This window comes from Protobothrops mucrosquamatus, unplaced genomic scaffold (assembly GCF_001527695.2).
Source record: "Protobothrops mucrosquamatus isolate PMUCROS unplaced genomic scaffold, P.Mucros_1.0 scaffold3149, whole genome shotgun sequence".
Classification (NCBI taxonomy): Eukaryota; Metazoa; Chordata; class Lepidosauria; order Squamata; family Viperidae; genus Protobothrops; species Protobothrops mucrosquamatus.
This window is the reverse complement of record NW_015389149.1, coordinates 39,802-59,824: the sequence shown is the minus strand read 5'-3', so window position 1 is coordinate 59,824 and position 20,023 is coordinate 39,802. Positions and strand designations below refer to the sequence as shown.

Sequence of the window (20,023 nt, the reverse complement as noted above, 5' to 3'; positions counted from 1 at the left end):
TTCCAGCTTCTCACTATCCAGGCGTTTCTGCAAAGCGGGAGGGGTCGAGGGAGGGGGGGCGGTTGGTGGGAAAAGAAAAGATGGAGCAGCAGCCAAGGATTTATAAAGCAAGCGGCGGAGTCCTGCAGCTCAGAGGCGACACGGGGGGAGGGAATCGGAGCTAACCGAGGAAGGAGGCTGCTGTTTCTGCTGCCGCCGCGCCGCCAGCCGGGGCATAATACGGTAAATAAATACGAGCATGGGGATCCGCGTGTGAACGAAGCCCCACTCCCCCTCCCCTTTTGCTTTCGCTCCCGAGCCGGCGCTTTTTTTTTCTTGAAATTTCCCTCTTAAAATGAAGGTGCGTGTTATACGCCTGTGCGTGTTATACACCGATAAATACGGTACCTCATTCTGATATATGTAGGTGAGAGATTGACAGGCCTGTGTTATTTTGCTGTGTATTTCTTTAGTTTATATTTTTATGTGATGATAATTCTTTTCTGTTATCATGTTTGTTCCTCATAGATAACAGATAAACTTTATTGTCATTTTTTCTTGAGGGCATAATGGCACACATTAAAAATGAAATTTAGTTGCTTCCTGTCAAAGTGTACATATACATAACACACATTTAAAACATACTATATACAACATATATATAGACCTACACCCTTACATATAAGTAACATATAAATATTATTCACTGTCCATCTTGAATACGTAACGGAAGGAGGAAGCTCTAGAGTTCACAAGGTTAATACTGTATGGAACAAAACTATGACTGAATCTAGATGTTCTGCTTCGGGTACCGCGGAGCCTCCTCCCAGAAGGTGACAAGGAAAGCAGGTCATGAAGAGGACGTGTAGTGTCCCAGACAATCTTGTGGACCCTGCTCAAGCAACACTTTTGTTCTTGTGGTCTTCTTCTTAGTAATGTTACATCTTTGCAAATGGCAATCATTATTTTAGATGCAGAATCTTACTTTAACAGATCCTGAGTTGGGCACATTCTCTTCTTTTTGAAATAGGAGGTTTTCAAACATTGTTAACCAAAATAATTATCATTACTCAATATCCTTTTAAAACGTATTTAATAATTATACATTATTAAATTAAATTATGTTTTGTTTAGTACACCCCAAACTGTCACTGGTATTTTTGTACCAAGCATTGTTTTAGTAACTTGAAATGTGGTTATTCTTATTACAACTAAGTCTTTTATTATGCTTTGTGTTAATATCTTACTCTTTAAAGTCTTCGATTACTCTCTATTTATATAAAAAAAATTTCTTAGGACATGCACCCACATACATGCACACACATGCGCACACACAAAAACTGAACTGCTAGATTACAATTAATTACTACAATTAACTGTAATAATTCATAATTTGTTATATTTTCTCCAGAGAGTTGGTGAACCTGCTGGTTTGTACTGTATCATCTATAAATTTGGTAACTTCATTATTTACTCTTTGTCAGTTAATCAGAAGCTGGAATTTACATTGATTTTGCAAGACAGCAATAGTTCTCATATAAACCATTAATACTTCCCCGCTAATTAGTCTTTTTCAGTCTTCACTGGCATTAAGTGATACTCTAGAAATGCATTTTTATTTATTTTATTTTTATATTCATTTTTCAAATTAAAAGTTTCATCTTAAAAATGTAGTATATCATATTTATTGTTATGTTGGATGTAGTATTCTGGACACTTTAAATAAAATTTATTTTTCCAATATTGGAAGGTTGATCTTTCTCAGTGCCAAAAAGTTAATATTTAAATTAAGAATATTCAGACTATAGGCTGGTATGTGATTTGACATACAGAACATAAAACAGCTTTTGTGAAAATAGTTTTTACTCATATATTACAGATATAGGGAAATACTGCAAAGGAATTATATTGATATACTGTACATAGTGAAACAGCTAATAATTTTAAGTCCAATGCTGGACTTAGTTACATGGTTAGTTTGTTACAATAAAAATGAATTCCTATAAGAGTGTCACCCAATGGGGCTTTAGCATGCTTTTATCTTCCCAAATAATGCTGCCAGTTCTACCACTGTTGGCATGATCAGTGTACTTGTCTCTCTTTGGATGGTTGCTTGTATCTTCACTTGGTTGTAGGACTGTATAATTTCGATCTAGAGCTAGACTTGAGTATAATTCTAAATAAAATACCGTATTTCTGGCGTATAAGACGACTGGGCGTATAAGATGACCCCCAACTTTTCCAGTTAAAATATAGAGTTTGAGCGAGAGAGAGGGGGGGAGAGAAAACGTGATGAGTAATATGCCAAACCACATGTGTAAAGGAATAAAATAGAATACCCGTATTTTCTGGCGTATAAGACGACTGGGCGTATAAGACGACCCCCGACTTTTGAGAAGATTTTCAGGGTTTAGGAAGTCGTCTTATACGCCGGAAAATACAGTAGATCAAATGATGAAATTATGGTTTGTGAAGAAATGAACTGGACTGAAGCTTCAGAGAGATGGATCTTTTTTTAGTCAGATTCCAGCCCAAGATATACTGAGACAGCACTGATTGGATTGTGGATGACCTCTTCTAAAATTGGGACATGGGTGATAAAGTTCTCTTGATCCTAGCTGACTTCTCAATATTTTTGATACCATTAATCAATGGGAAGGAAAATACAGGAGTTTTGCAAGATTCTGCTACTATAACTATCTCAATAAACTTCGTTCTACTCTTTTTGTAGAGTCAGGTTCCAAAGCTGGTATACTTTGCAGGGGTTATAGCTACAGCTGGTCCAGAATGTGCTGTGCTAGCAGTTATGGGGGGGTTCTCTGCAATACACTTGTTCCACAAGCTGCATTGGTCATCAGTGGATTTCTAAGTGAAATTCAAGGTACTGGTTGTCATCTACAAAGCTCTTTGTGGCTCAATTGGCTACTTATAGGGCCACCTTTCTCCAATATTCTCTCCCATCCTAAAAGATCTGACAAGGTGGGTATGATCCAGGTCCCATTGAATTAACAGTGCCATATTGTAGGAAAGCACAGTCTTGCATACTCAGTTGCTGTCCCTGCTCTCTGCATTATCATTTCTGTAGAGATTTCTGATATTTTGTGATATCTGATTTTTTTTTATATTTCCTTGAGTTTTTGATTTGGTGGCCTATAAGTTCAATAATATAAAATAATACATCATGACCAGAACAAGTGACTTGAATCAGTCTGTTTTATGGCTGGCAATAATTTCTCAGAATTTCATTTTGGCATTTACCCAGCCCTTGTTGGAAATGCCAAGATTCCAAGCTAGTGCTCTTCTATGCTGGCAAACATTTAAATAAGCTGGAGATGGGCATTACACTTAATTATGGGACTGAGTATTTACTGGACTAAAAATTTCATGAAGACCCCATTGTTGCTGTTAGGAAGGAGATGATCCATACAAGGGTTAATAAAGGGACTAAGAAAAAGTGTGCTGATAGAAGTTTATTGGTTCATCTCCATTCTCTTTACCTGCAAGCCCTCAATGGATTCTGCTATATAGTAGACATGTCAAGAAATGCTTTTGTAGCAATGCTCTACTTGTATGGGCACCATATTGTTTCTCTTTCTGAAACTGTACTTGAAGTCTACAAATCTTTTAACAATGTCTCTTCAATAGTGTATATAATTATTTGCATCTTTGTATGAATGCAATAATGTTCTGGGATAGTTCCTAATCAAATGCAACAAATGCAGATTGCATTTCTCTATCCATTGGTGCATTATTGGATGGAGTATTTAATCTGGTAAAATTTGGGGGGCATTTAGTATTCCTATGTGGTTTTTTAAAAAAAGAATAGGGAAATTCTGCTTTAATTTTCCTGTTGCCCAGCTGTGATAGTGGCTACTTTTTGTGGAGCTCTGTAACATCCTTCAAAAATTTGATTTTACCATTCTTTGTCGTTCTAGTGAGGCAACACCATAACAACCGAAGCAAAATTATGTGTATTCTATAGCCAGATACTGCTTTAATTGTTGAGTGTTGAAATCTTGGAATGAAAGTCTGTCAAAATATTATGGTCAGGCAAACCAAATGAAAGCTTAATTTTTTTATTAGGGACATTCAAAAATATCATGTTAAGGAATGGGCCAGCCCTACTGAAATGCTTACATCTAGTTTTATAATGAATTCCATTTGTCTTGTACAATTGTTCAGATTGCCATAAAGCACATACTTCAACCCATTTAATCTGCAGTGCAAGCCTAAGGCATTCATCTCCAGTACTTCAGCTGATCTCACTTCCTAGAATCAAAGAGTAGCTGAAATGGAACAGGAGTGGAAAGACAGCTCTATAATCAGCAAACAAAAGCAAACTACACTGCACACATACACACATACCTCTCACTTTTGTTCATCTCTTAGTGGAGAGGTTTGGGAAACCTTGGGGGGGAGGGAAGCAACTATATTAAAAAAGTTTGCAAAAATAAAAAACAAGGCCTCTATCTATCCAAAAATCGGAGTTGGACTTTTTACAGCCTGCCAGTGATGCTTTTCTGCAGGTGTCATGCTATGGTCAGGTATGTGTTTTGTAGCAGATTCAGGATATTCCCTGAATGTGGTAGAATTCATTAATGATGAGAAAAACATATAATTTTTTAGGCAAAAAAAATGTATGTACGTAGTGTGTGGTGTATTGCTGATTAAATGTGCAAAGATGGGTACTGTTAGGTTTTTTTTACCTCAAGTTTATAGAAAGTGGGAAAATATCAAGAAATAGATCTTGGCTTCATCTGAAACCATGGGATACATTGAGTGAGCATACTTCACTAGTACTCACACAGTAGCACTTCCCTTTCCTTTTTTCCATTGTACACCTACCGGATCTATTTTTCGATCTGACTCAGATTTGGTTTCATGTGTAAATGCAAGACTGAACATACTTCCTACTGATAGGGATGGATGTACTTGGTTTTAATCTTTTATTTTGCTTTTTTTTTTTTTTACTAGGAAAAGGATTTAAATCATACCTATTGATTTTGGAGTTAGAAAGTCTATCATAATTGTTTTTGGTCTAGTATCGAACTTTGCATGTTCAGTACTCGAGAGATTTGTACAGAGATTTGATAGCTGTTGGGGGCATTATAAAATCTACATTACATCTTTGAATGCCATAAAGGTAAAAGCAATTGCATTAGAAGCTGTCTGCGATAAAAAGAAAATGAAATAAGGTATGGTAAGTAGGATTAAATGTAATGTAGCTTTGAAAATACATGGGTCTCCGTTGAGTTTCCATGAACCGCTGTTTCCCCCTAGTGGCTGCAAATGAGAAATATTATAGTTTAAATCAGAGATAGTACGGTATTGAAAGCTGAGCCAGACCCCCCCCCCCCCCAATGAAATGCTGTAAGGGCAGAATGCATTAGGCACTTATACAGTCATTATTTTGCTACCTATTAGTGCCAATGCAGTTCAGAGATTGTCAGCTCTTCATTTATAAAACACAGTTTTCAGAAGGCTTGAACTTGGTTATTAAAAATCATACTGTGGTTGAAACCTGGCAGCTTAATAGCACTTTCAGGGAAAACCATGTGGTGTACACTGCAGATTTTCATTACCAATAATGCACAAGACCTGGCAGAATCTTGACAGGCTTTACATATGCAACTGGATCCCAAACTGCTCTTGCTCAAGTGAATAGCAATCAAGCTTTTCCTGTCAAACAGGATTTGCAAATTTCTAAAAAAAACCTAAATATATATATATGAAGATTAAACTAAAGTACTCACCCTTTAGATAGACTGAATCAGTGGTAGGATTCAAATATGTCAATAAGCGATTCTCTGTGTTGATGCCGCTTCCAGAAGTCCATTCTGGGCCTGGGCAACAAAAAATTAGCTACACATTCTGTTGAAATGGTGCAAACTGGCAGAATCCCATCACTGAACTGAATGCATCAGGAAATCTTGTTAGAACATCTGTAGCTTATCTATCTGGTTACCCCATTCATGAATGTCTTCCTTTTTTAAAAAAAAAAATTAAATCAAGGTTCATTTCCTATTACCAGTTTCTAAAAGGAAATCATAGAGAACTGAACAGGAATCCAAGAGATGTGAATTAAGCTGATTTAAGATAATGTAATTGAAAGAGTATTGATTTCCACAGTGCCCTAGATGAAATTCATTTCCTTATTCTTGTTAAATGGGCAGTAAATAGAATTACTATTCCAGAATAGGAATATGTTAGTAGTTAAGAAACTGAATGTCACCTCTTTCTTGTATCAATAATTCATATAAACAGTTTTCCTATTTGCACTTAGTATCTTGCTGTGTATATGTTTTTGTGTATATTTTGTGTATATATATATGTATATGTTATATGTTATGTATGATCGCATATAATAAAAAAGAAACAATATTCCATGCTATATTATATTGTACTTCATTGTCATATAGGCCATCTCCTTAAAAATAATTTTGAAGATTTATATGTACTTAGTTTCTTCATTATAAGATCTATATCGTGTATGACTTCATACAGCTTATATAGCTTATAGCTTATTTTCTTTACTAAGTTCAACTGGCCTTTGGATCACTGTGAACCAACTATTGTGGAGTCATACAGCTGGTAATAGCACAAGCTATTTAAACAATAAAAAGTTGGAAAAGAACAATCCAAATCTATAGAACCATACTAAAAAGGAATACAAGGAAATAACTTTTATATAAATTGAAATTAAATTCACAGAGCAGGAGTAATGAATTGAAAGCCAGCAAAAGGGGGGGGGAGCAGATTAACAGTGCACATACATACATATGTACAGTGTTTGAGAAGTTTTTTAAGGAACTGTTTGCCAAAGGGGAGGATATTTTAGCTTCCCAAGAGTTACTGCCAATCAGAAACATATTAGTTAAAAAAAACAAGTGAACCTTCTCATAAGGAAATGGACCTTTCTCTTTCAGATGGGCAATTAAACATGAAGGAACAAGTAAGCCTGGTCAATGGAAACAATCAAAAGTGGAGAATCCTTTATGGAATAAGTTGACCTATATGTGGCCTGTGCTTCCAAATGGAGAATTAAACCAGGTAATTTCTTTGGGGGTGGTGGTGGTGGAATAGACAAATAGACAAACGTGCACGTATATGTGAACTTTATATATTTATTGGAGATATTTAAAATAAGTAAATACATAATAATAATAATAATAATAATAATAATAATAATAATAATAATATAAATTGCATAATAAAAGTAGATGCATAATTCTTGAAATCACAGAAGGCTTCAGTAGAGAAGCTCCATAGAAATCTTCTACCCAAGGGAGCCATTTGACAATAAAATGCAGACTTCAGGTCACATTAAAAACCTCTACAAGAGTCCCATAAGTTTTGAACTGGTTTGCAATGCAGTCTAAGGAATTGTTCCCTATGGTTAATATAAACTGCTGTCTATCAAAATACAGCAATGGCCATTCATTCGTCTTTGATTATTATTACCTTTCTTAAAACCTTATCCTAAACTTCATTGCTGATTGTGAAGAATTCTTAAAGCTATTGGATGTGTACAAAGCAATAATTTATAGTGTATCTGTTTTGTAATTTTCTTAGCTTTCTGCTGCATTCTGGAAAATCTGTTTCAGGGTATTTTTTTTGCTTTGAATTTGTTGCATGTGTAAGTGCTCTTAAAAATAAAGCTGGCCGTCAACATGAAACTAATACTCTAAAATATTTCTTTCATCCATGTCTACATTATTGAATTTTTGTCAAAGTAAAGAGCACATCACAGAGAAGAATCATGTTCATTGCAATTATCATTGGGAGCTTGCTTTATAAGAAAAAGGGATCCTGAACAATGGGAAAGGACAGATTTTTATAGGGGTTGAGGGTTACAAGGTGGGAAATCCTAGGCATCTGACTGGCTGGCTAGTTTGAGGAAGTTGGCAGGTCAAAGTACCAGGGGCAAGTTCTATTGTCAGGCAAAGTGGGCCTTTTATGAAAACAGTAGAGTTAGGGAAGCTCATTGCTAAGGAGGTGGCACGTTGAAGTCATCAACTGATATGGAAGATGGAAGGTTGGGGATTCTCTGGGTTCCAACTTTCTCCTTAGGGCTGCTCTTTGGGTATACTGTGAGCTGATGGGGAGGCTTCTATTCTTTGGTCTAATGGGCTTCCAGAGAAGTTTTGTCTGGGGCAGGGAGGGTCAGTTGGGATCTAATGAGATTAGGTAAAGAGAGGAATTGGGTTTGATCTTTGCTTGATAAACAATCAAATCAACAATTATTTTAGAGTCAAATTTATTTCTTTAACATCTATATGCATGAAGTATAAATGAAGTTATTATATACCTATTTATAGTTTTGTACTCACACACAGCAAACTAGATGACACCAATTCATATTTTATGACACAGAATTCAACTGTTTCATTCATAGTTAAACCTATACCTTCATTCCCCTGAATGTTTTCATCATCTCCACTCCACAATACCAGACTATCTTTATTCATATCTATTATATTCTCCCCTATTGTCTTAATTTCACAGACATACAGTTCTATTTTCCTTTTCCATTAGTTAATTCTGGCTCTTTACCATTTAAACCTTTTATGTTCCAAGTCAAAATCTTTCATATATTATGATCATCACTAGAAGGGCCCATCGGTATTGACCCCCATCACAATCATCACTTTGTTCAATCAGACTTTGATATACTGTTCTACAGTAATGTATTGATTTGTCATTCTTAGTTATACCTGTGCTACATACAGGATTCCCTACTACTGTAATATTAAGAGAAACTTTGATCAATGTTGGCATATTTAGCCAGCATGTCATGCACAGAATTAAACTCCAGTTTCCCAGGTGACCTGGATTTATCTTTATCTCATTTGTGAAGACAGTGTCATTTTCCTGATGAAAATAAAGAGGAAGCAATATTTGCCTCAGTGAAGGTCTTCCTGTTGTAGAAGCCTCAGCTAGCAGTTCCAATATCCAGAAGGGGTTTCTCCCTGTGGTGGGATTCAAATATGTGAACAACTGGTTCTCTGTGTGGATGCCGCTTCCAGAAGTCCATTCTGGGCCTGAGCAACAAAAAAATAGCTACCAGTTCTGCCGAATTGGTGTGAACTGGCTGAATCCCACCACTAGTTTCTCCTATATATGTAGCACAACATGGTAGTTTCATTTTGTTGTTGGAAAGAAGCATATTGCCTCACTTAAAACATTACTGAAGCATAGCAGCCCTTCAAAGCTTTTCATAAACCTAGTAACATTTGTTGATTAGTTTTGAGAAGCAAAAGATCTTATATGTCTGAAGTTGTGGTTTAATGCTTTTGGTTTTCTTTTCTCTAATTGTTCAAACACAGGATATAGAATTCAGTAGTTTCATCTGTTGCTTTCAAATATACATGTGAGGAACCACGTTAACATTCTGCCTCACACAGTATTTCTCCTAGGCTGATTGTAATCTATGTAGCTGTTCAACTGTCTGTGAATTTTAAAATAACTCTGAAATGTTTGAACTTTTAATTATTCATGGCTGAGACCTATCTGCAGAAGATTTGATGTACTGTATTTGCTGGCATTGTTACTTTTGCTATTCTTGGCCCTTTTAACCCATATTCTAATTCCATGTGTGGAGCTCTTTGTCTCCAAGAAGTTGAATTATTAACATTTTTATAATACGTGGCATTATAATAATTACATGGAATCAATATTTATTTTTGTGCTGAAAGGCTTTTGACTGGCCCATTGAAGGTCTGCTGATTCCAAACAGCCCTCCACTAAAGAAACCTGCTGGTAGGAAGCCAGAGATCAACATGCCTTTGAGACTGAAGGTTTTGAGAAATGGCGAGCCAGACAAAAACAAGGCCCTCTCTGTTCTTGGACTTGACTCTGCATTTGTGATAAGAAAACAGTAAGAACATAGTGTTTCTTTTTCTCATATACGTGTAAATGTCTTTATGTGTACGAATTAAAATCAAAGTTATATGAACTTTGCGAGTAACTATACCTTTTCATTTACCTCCCCTTTTTTTTAAAAAAAAAGTGAAATTGCTGAGATAGCTTTCAAAAACAACAATGAGGAAAATATGAATTCAGACACAAGTCCCACGATTAAATTAAACAGCTAGCTATCCGTCTTGATCAGAAACATAATAATTTATATGCAACCAGGGCTTTTTTTGTCATAGAATGCCCAGAAAGGAGTTCCGACACCTTTTTTGGATGGAACCTTGTAGGGTAGGCAAGGCGGGTTGTATGACGTGTGTGAGTTCTGGCACCTTTTTTTTTTTTTTTTTTTTTAGAAAAAAAGCACTGTATGCAACGTTGTCACTGCTTAGGCAAATTAGGCCAATCCTGTACCCACATATATTTAGATCTCCATTTTAAGAGACTGGTTTAGAAGTGCACAGTAACTCTTGTCCCAATGGCCTATGTCTTTGGAGATATTATGTTGAATAACATTGAACAGATTTTTGTTCATTCTGATTAATCTTGTCCATCATTGCTTTAATTCAATAAAGGAGAATATCTGTAGCTCAGAGGTCCTTGGTGTTCTCTGAGCTTGGTTGTTTTCTTGCAGACATTTCATTAACCAAACTAGGTAACGTTAATTCAGCAAGAGAAATTTCTGTGTGAAACTAGGATCTAACATGTTTCCAGAGATTGCTATTACAGCTTATATTGTATCAGTGAGAAGCTAATGTATTCATATATGTATTTATTACAGCTCATGGCAGTGTTTATAGTGTTCCCACTTCCTAATTTTCCCCTAGCAACAATCCTGTTAAGTAGGTTGGATTGAGAAGCAGTGACTGATACAAAGTCACTGAGGGAGCTTCTGTAGCTGAAGGTGGATTTGAACCAGTGGATCTCCCTGGGATTATTGAAGTACTATACCAGATGGATTGTTCTAGGACAGGGATGTCAAACTGCGGCCCGTGGGCCGGATGCGTCATTGCTGGCAATGGAAAAAAAGTCGCGATACATTGCAACACATCACATGACATTGCGAGTTTGACATCCCTGTTCTAGGATATCTTGCTATCTGAATAGGAATATATAGCCTCATCCACAATATTTGATCATGAGCATAATCTTAACATGGTCTTAAAAAGCAGTGGAAATAGGACACCTAAGAAGTCTGTATAGTAAAACAAGACAATATAAAATTAGGAATAAAAAGGGATTGAGTAAATGTGGACTAGATATAAAAGAGAGTGACTGGCATAAAAGTAATATATTGAGTTGCTTCGCTATATAGAGAAAATAAATGAAGATAGCACTAGAAAACAAATGTAGATGAAATGAATTAATGGGTTAAGAAGAAACAAAAACTGAAAAAGTTGGGGTTAAATGATATCCATGAAATCCTGACTAAACATTTTTAAAGAATAAAAATCAATATATATACTACAGGCAAGGATGGTTTGCAAAAATGTGTATTGGTGTAAACTAGTTCTAGCTGTGTTTCCTTTCTCTTACTTTATGATTTAAATTTATTTAGATTATTATTTCATCCTTATTTTAGTAATTTCAGTTGCACCATAAGTTAAATCCTATAAACTATAGTTACATAGCTATAGTGAGCAAACCTTTATGTTTCCTGAAGCAAAACACTAACAAATCCATAGTGCTCAACAGTGGCCTCAAGCAGTGAAGCACAAATGCTTATTGCTCTGTGCTTAATTTTATAGCATTTATTTCAATTCCATTCCTCAACATTATTGCTATAATTCCTGTAGAAATCTCATCTTTTTAAGAACATCATTTCATTGGTTGAATTTTTATTCCATCTACTCTGCTGAAGTCTCTTTATAAACAAAAATATAGTTTGAAGCAGCATAACATCATAATTGATTAATTAATATTTATTTTTAGTGTTTTAAATTTAACCATTTCTTGTTCTCTTTGACTTCATGTTTCCAACTATCTTTTTCTCTATATACACATTATTGATATTTTGCTCTTATAGCTGCCAACTGCCTAGAGTTTGTGAATAGGTGACATACAAATGAATAAATAGCTTTTTCTCATCCTCATGTTTCATCACAATCATTCTCTTATATGCATTTTTCTCATCTACAGCTCCTTTGACTTCATTATTCTACCAAGCCACTTTTTTCATACTTCCATATCCTCTGCAATACTTCTTTTCTGTTTTTCCAACTAGGCTGTATATCACAGTTCATTTTGTCTATCTTCTACTCATTCTGTTGGGAGATTAATCAATCTCTTAATTCTTTTTCTAGTTGGGACTCATATTTTCTCTTTCTTTACTCATTCTATTGGAAAATGACTAATTTTGTTAGTTTGTACCCTACAGACTCCCAAACAATACCAACATCCTGATCATACCAAGCACATGCACCATTCATTTCAATTAACTAATATAGCCTAATGCTTGTTTATTAGACATCTGCATTTTGTAAGAAAAATAAACTGACAGTAAACAGGACAAAAGGCAAGCAAAAGCAGGGAAACAGAAAATTTATAGAACTTTCCAGAATCACTGGAAACAATACACGGGATACAGTCCCAAGGGAATGGCATTTAATTAGGCTAATCTTAATTCTTCTACAAAGAAGAGTAGAACTGAAAAGTAGGATATCAGACAATCTCTAGTTTGATGGAGATGATGTAGCCAACCATTTTACTTTCACTTTTATTTCTTTCAATTCTTTTTTCCATTCATCATTTTTCCCCAAGATACACCATTGACAGTGCAAAACACTGCTCTGTTTAGAACTGCTCCTATCCCCTATATCCATTACTGCTTATTTGATTTTCATCACAAAAATAAACTCAATCTTATCCTTAGATGTATATAATATCCGTTGCTATATGTAACCATTAAAAAAATTTATGCTTAAACTATGTATTTGAAACAGTATTTTTGTATGTAGATATTCACTAATCACCATTATTCATTCATGCTTGAGTCTCAAAATGGCTGAATCATTTTTTTCTAATGAAAAAAGTCATTTTTTTCAGATGAATACATATGCACACATATATACTAAAAAACCCTCCTTTTTACTATTTTTCTCTAAATAATAAAGTGATTATAATTATTATAGAACTTTTCATGTTAAAATTTTTTGTACTAATGTCTACTATATATAGTGGCTTTAGCTCAACATACTTTACAAAATTATCTACATTTCAGGGGATTTTTGCAATTTGTTTACTATCTCCTTCCTTGATTCATAATTCATAATCATGATCCTTATCATGATTTTGATATACTTAGTAATTACTTTCACTTCTCAGCTTGCTTTAGAGAGGAAAACAGAATAAAATAATTATTTCCTTTTGGAATTCCTGTTGATTATATTAATTATACTGAAGACTATGTCTCTGTTATTCTAAAAATGGCGATTAGATTTTAATTAAAACCTAAAAAGTTAAAAATACTCTGATACTTTTCATAATACATTTTAAAAAATCGATAAATGATAATTATTTTGAATTTATGTAGGTATATATAGGGGAGGAGAAGATTATATAAAAAGAAACAGCTTTCCATGATAGTTTAGTTTTAGAATTAAACAGTAATAGAAGAACAATAAGATCTATGATAAAGACTGATGATATATTTAAGATGAAACATTTCAAATTGAACAAAACCTTTAACTACAGTAGTAACGTATTAAAGTCTCGGATGTATAACTAAGCTGATCTCGTTCAAGAATATCACACTGTAATGCCTATTTCACATTTCTTCAAACCAATAGCCACACGGTTTTTCTTTTCTTTTATTAAAATAGGAATGAAGGATAGTGGGAGTACAATGTTCAAAATTTTAGCTTTCCAGAAATATTTGAGAACTACATTTCTAAAAGTTTATCTAGACATAAAGAACTTTACTTAAAATCATTTAGTTTGCCCTTTTGCTCAATAATGTCTGTAATCCTTTACTGAATCCATTTCTGTATGAAATCCTCAGTTTCTAGTAGGATAGAATATTGTATAACTTCATACATATAATATACTTTTATATTATCTAATATTATTGCTTTTATATCTTCATTTTATAACAGAGAACTGTGAATATTCATATATCAGTGAAAAGCTTTGATGTAAAGAATAAGTTAAATACCTCATTTCTCACATTGTTAGCAAAGATGTCACCTTTTAACCTTTCTTTTAAGCTTTTTAGAACATCTGATGCTTTTTTATAATGGTTTAATATTACTTTTTCAGATTGATTAAATACACTTCATACATCACTGAACAATGAGTAGCATTCAGATAGGCTGTCCGCTGAGCTGCCTGCAAAAGTGATACAGTTAAAAAAATAATCTTCAAAGTAAAGTCAAGCCTGAAATTGAAATCTTTGACGCATACATCTCATAATTAGTTCTCTCCCTGCCAGATCTAAAATGTGAATGTGCTGTTCTTAAAATTATTCAGATCTTTTTACATAGAAATTTAATGAATGGTATAAGCTTTTAAAGTTTTTTTTCTCTAGATCTGAGACAAGATCTATAAAGTTTTCCAAACTACCTTTTATAACATTTTTGAATTTCCATGTTTGGTCATCTAAAATCCTGCAGCTGGGTTTAATAGTTACATAGTTATATACATGAAAGCAGTGTGAAGCTACAATAAGACTTTTTCCCTACTGTCACTATAGCCGCAACTGAGAAGCTATTAATATTGGTACTACTTCTCTGCTCCTGGTTAACTTGATTTTGAGTTTGAAGAGAGAATTGTGACTGAAAAATGTTCTTCTACCTTTTTCACAACATTCCAATAAGTTTATTTTAAATGTAAAAAGTTTCCCATCTCTTTGTTGGATAGAAATGTCATTTATGTATATATTTCATTTATTTAGTGTGCACGAGGAATCTGGGATTCAAACAGCTGCTTAGGCAATTAAAGCTCTTGACCAATACAGTTGAGTTTGTGTGTGTTTGCCTTTTTCCAGCTGATTTCCGCATCATTTCACAAAGCCCTTTTGGATGCTTTACAATATGGAGAACCCACACCCACCCAGACAAGCAAGACACCAGAATATAAACCGACAGCAAGCAGCACTGCTTACAAGCACTGATGATATTACCTAGTTAGGGTAATGAAACATTTCAAGGAAACAGGCAAGCTCAGAGAGCACCAAGGACCCTTCAATATGGAGAACTGTTTTGTGAGAGCTCAAATTCCTCTTCAATAGGAGGAAGGAGGAGTCTGATTCTTTGGATTCCAGCTGATAATATAGATCAATATTTCTCAACAATGGAAACTTTAGTGTGTATGGATGTCAACTTCCAGAACAAGTTCCACAACAAGTCTTGCTGGCTGGGGAATTCTGAGAATTCTACTCCACACATCTTTAAGTTGCTAAGGCTGAGAAACACTGATATAGATACAAGAGATGAGTCTGTATGGTACCTGTTTCTGTGAACATTAGATTAAAAATTACGCTAACAAAGTTTCAATAATGAAGTAGGTGCCAAAAGGGAAGGAATTGTATGATATCATTCTTCAATCAGTCTGTTTGAAAGCACGTTTGATAGACTGTGACAGTAATTGGTGATTTATTTCCCCCCCCCTCTCTCTTTTAACATAAAAATACTCTTGTTGATAGTGGTAAAAACAGCAATAACAGAATTCTTCGTAATAGCTTCCAGCCAAGTTACCAATTTTTTACCTGAGGATGTTCCTGGATGCCATTTCCGAGATGCTTTTGGGTTGGGAGACTTGATAGGTGACTCTCAGGAAAAGCTAGTTGCTGCATCAGCTATTACCCTTGATGTCTTGTTATCAGGACTATGTATTTTTCCCACTTATAAAGAATGTGATCGAAAGCCATTCCTCTAGCAATTTAATTATATAAGACAATTGAAAAGATTTTCTGACCCAATTCATTCTTATGAATCAATTTGTTTTAATCTAAAACAGTGCTTAGACTATATTTTTCAGGTTTTCAGATATTCCTAGAGGCACCACTCAGTGGATATGTAAGTGCCCGATATTCCATTAATTTTAGATGCTGCTTGTGCTGCTCCCATGGGTGAAAGTGAATGGAGCTCATATTGCAGTGTCAATTCTTTTTCTAATATAAAAAAATATCAGTCTCAGGTAATTCCAGTGATGCTAACAACATGACATGCGCTAGAATCAAAGAGTGGAAAATGATCTTTCTCTAGGCTGCAAAATTGCATAATTTTGTTTTTATATTTTTATATACTTATTCACAATAAATTTTAAAAGTTATTTGGATTTCCTGTTTATATAAGATACATTGATTTACTTTAGAAATGCTGACACAGAAAAGAAACAGAAACCAAAGGGACACCAGAAGATGTACACTGATACAAATTCAGAAAAGGAACTACACAACACAGAATTTCAGCAGTTTCTTGAAAGGTAAATATGTCGATATTTAAAACTGTTGTTTTCCATTTGATTGTGACACATATGGTTTTTAGTGGCCTGGCATGGCTGTTGTTCTGCTGGTGTAAGTTAGTAAATGGAATGAGAAAAAGTGAGAAGAAGCTCAATTCTGGTCTTGAAGGCAACTTTGTTGTCACAAGAACTGATTAGCTTACCTTGATGCTAGCCAGGCCATGCTGGGGAAAGATGTAGAGATTGCAGCCCCATTGGCCCAGACTATAGGTGTTGGGGATCTATAGCCCAGATAGGACACCTGCCTCCTCAGTTGCTGGGTATCTAACCTAAAATTGGAAAGAGAGAAGCAGAGGAGAGAAAAAGTCTATACGTGGTGAACAGAGTGGCTGAAGAGACAAGTTGGAGAGAGAAATTAAGCATGGAGAGCAACCATTGATTCCTGCTCTGCAAGGGAGAAGTAAGGTCCCTGAATGGTTTCCTGGAAAAAGGGAAGTGAAGACCCAGACGAATAATGATCCACCCAAGATGGTAACAATGAACCTGGAGGACAACAGGTAGCCTATTCACATAAGACCCAAGATGGGAAGGAAGAGATTCTCATACATTGGCGAAGCCATGGTCTCTGGGGAAGGACTGGGCAAAAGACCCTAAGAGAGGTTCTTCCCTCAGTGGAGAAGCAGTAGGTGTTTGGTTCAGCAGATCAAGGAGAAAGTCAAGCTGTGGTAAGCACTCTACAGTATAAATCCAGTCCATTCCTTTCTTTTCACTCTCTTTTTTCTTCATAAGTCCCCCAAAAGGGGGAGGAAGCAAGGTTGCTCAAAGAAGATGGTTTCTAGGAGGGAGACTTAGGAAAAAATCTAACACCAAGATTGTATTGTACATACCTGTTGTAAATAGCTTCACTGTAAATAGTAAAAAGCATAAAAACCTCCACTGTTGTGTTTTCTGTCTGTCAACCTTGCAAAGCAAAATATACCTCAAGTCCCTGTGACATTGTGTCATTGATATTCACCATTAATATATTAGAATGATGAGGGACCATTGTTGTTGTTAGTTGCGAAGTCATGTCCGACCCATCGTGACCCCATGGACAACGTTCCTCCAGGCCTTCCTGTCCTCTACCATCTTCTAGAGTCCATTTAAGCTCACGCCTACTGCTTCAGTGACTCCATCCAGCCACCTCATTCTTTGTCGTCCCATTCTTCTATTGCCCTCAATCTTTCCCAGCATTAGGCTCTTCTCCAGTGAGTCCTTCCTTCTCATTAGGTGGTCAAAGTACTTGAGTTTCAACTTCAGGATCTGGCCTTCTAAAGATCAGTAAGGATTGATCTCCTCTAGGACTGACTGGTTTGATCGCCTTGCAGTCCAGGGGACTTGCAGGAGTCTTCTCCAGCACCATAGTTCAAAGGCCTCAATTCTTTTGCGTTCAGCCTTTCTTATGGTCCAACTTTCACAGCCATACATTGCAACTGGGAAAACCATGGCCTTGACTATACATACTTTTGTTGAGGGACCATTACAATTGTTTAATTTCATTTACCGAATAGGCTATCCAAGTTTTTATCTTTGTTGCTTGTCATTTATTCAATGTTATCAGATTTCATTGCACATTTAGAGATTTGAAAGTCAGTCAATGATGCTTGAAATATAAGCTTAGGTTGTCCCAAATGTGCTTTTTTCAAGAGGCAACTGGACTTCCTTTGTTTTTTCTTAAAGACATTTTGTTTCTCACCCAAGAAGCTTCTTCAGTTCTGAAGAAGCTTCTTGGATGTGAAATATGAACCATAACCTGGATGACTGAGAATCTACATAGACATAAATGTAGGTCACTTCTACACATAGCCATTGTTCTATTGTTCTCTCCAACTAACCAAAATAAAAATGCCCCCCCCCCAAAAATAAATATTCAATCAATGGCCCATATTCTTGTTCATTTTTATAATTTGTTAAATATTGCACAGTCTGGGTTATTTACATATTCCTTACTTAGGAATTTTCTGAAATATGCCAGCAATTGTAATAAGGGGGACCTACAAAGCAATTATAAAGGCATTATACTGCATTTTTAAATATATATATAAAGGGTATGGCTAACTGATGAAGGCAAAAAAAAAAAAGCCAGAAATGGTCCATCTTAGTCTCCCAATTTAATTCTTTACTCTTTGTCAGAAAAAAGAAATTTGGATATAAAATTTTTTCGCAGTTGCGACTTGAGCCTGCTCTATGCCCCTAGTTGGGGGCGGCAAGGCAAAAGATATTGTAAAAAGAGTAAACTGCAGTATGGCAGTTGAAAATGTCAAGGTGTTCACAATCAGACCAATCTGTCTGAACTCCCTATAATTACTCCCTTGACTCTGCTGGCAAAGAGGGGAAGAGAACCTGTGGCTCAGTGGCTAAATCACTGACTAGTATGTATAACTGCCCAGGTTCAAATCCCATAAAGGGTATGGCTAACTGATGAAGGCAAAAAAAGCCTGGAAGGTGAACCCTTAAAGAGAGAGGAGAGTCTGGCCTAAGCCTAAATCCTGGGAGGTGAAATAAGGTTGTATTTGCAGTCGAGGTCACCATGATAAGTCAATACTCTGATCTTCCAACTCTTGTTTAGATTTTAATTTCCCATCTGTATTCAGAATATCCTTATATGTTAAGATTTTCTCAGATTTAACTACATTTGGGTGCACAAATTATTCCATCATTGATAGCCATCCTGGGATTTTCATATAGATTTTTGGTTTTATTTTTTCCCATACAGATAATAGTGCATTTCTTATATAGTGGTTTTGGAAATATCTATGGATTTTATTCTTTTCATACCATAGAAATGTGTGCCATCCATGTTGCAAGTCATGTCCTTCTAAATATAACAATTTTTTATTTCTTAGAGTTATCCATTCTTTTAGCCATGTTATAGCACATGCTTGGTAGTATAAGACCCAAATCCTCCGTTATCTTTAGCTTCTTGTAGCATTTTCCGTTTAATTCTAGCTTTTCTTCCTTGCCAAATGAATTTCGAGATCAGTGTATATAGATCATCAGAAAACTTCTTTTCTATTTTTATAGGTACTGTTTGGAATAGAAAGAGGAGTTTTGGTAAAATATTCATTTTTACGGTAGCTATTCTTCCTAACACTAATAGTTGTAAATTTTTCCATTTTTCCAAATCTAATTTTATTTGATTTAGTAATTTTATATAATTATCTTCTTTTATCTTTGCATATCTTGCTGTTAAGTATATTCCCAAATATTTAACTTTCTTAACTATTTGTAAGTATATTTTCTCTGACAGTTTTTTTTTTGCTTATCTGTAAGGTTTTTAACTATAACTTTGGTTTTTTTCTCTGTTTATCTTCAATCCTGCTACTTCTCCAAATTCTTCTATCTTTTTCAATAGTTTAGAAGTTGCCTCCAACTGTTCTTCTAGAATAAATACCAGGTCATCCGCAAACGCTTGTAGTTTGTAGCTTTCATCTTTTATCTTCATTCCTTTAATTTCTGCATCTTGTCTGATATTTCTATTGAGAACTTCCAAGATTAGTATAAATAACAAAGGCATTATACTGCATTTTTTAAACAACTTGTGTAAAAGCATGGAGGGTGAACCTTAAAGAGAGAGAAGAGTCTGACCTAAGCCTAAGTCCTGGGAGGTGAAATAAGATGAACGTCCCACCAACAGGAACTGGCACTCTCATTCTGCTTGAGGGTGTTCATAATTTCCCATCATCCTCAA

At 35.2% G+C, this 20,023-nt stretch overlaps 1 protein-coding gene across 1 annotated transcript in view; it reads left to right on the top strand.

Moving 5' to 3' along the window:
* The first annotated feature begins 6,909 nt into the window (after nucleotides 1-6,909).
* The window catches only part of LOC107297124 (doublecortin domain-containing protein 1), a 52,759-nt gene continuing 39,645 nt past the window's right edge, over nucleotides 6,910-20,023 (top strand). The window contains exons 1-2 of the mRNA XM_029286230.1: nucleotides 6,910-7,029; nucleotides 9,675-9,856. Of these exons, the coding sequence (XP_029142063.1) occupies nucleotides 6,994-7,029; nucleotides 9,675-9,856 (218 nt within the window). The 5' untranslated portion in view covers nucleotides 6,910-6,993. The remainder of the gene's footprint in view (nucleotides 7,030-9,674; nucleotides 9,857-20,023) is intronic.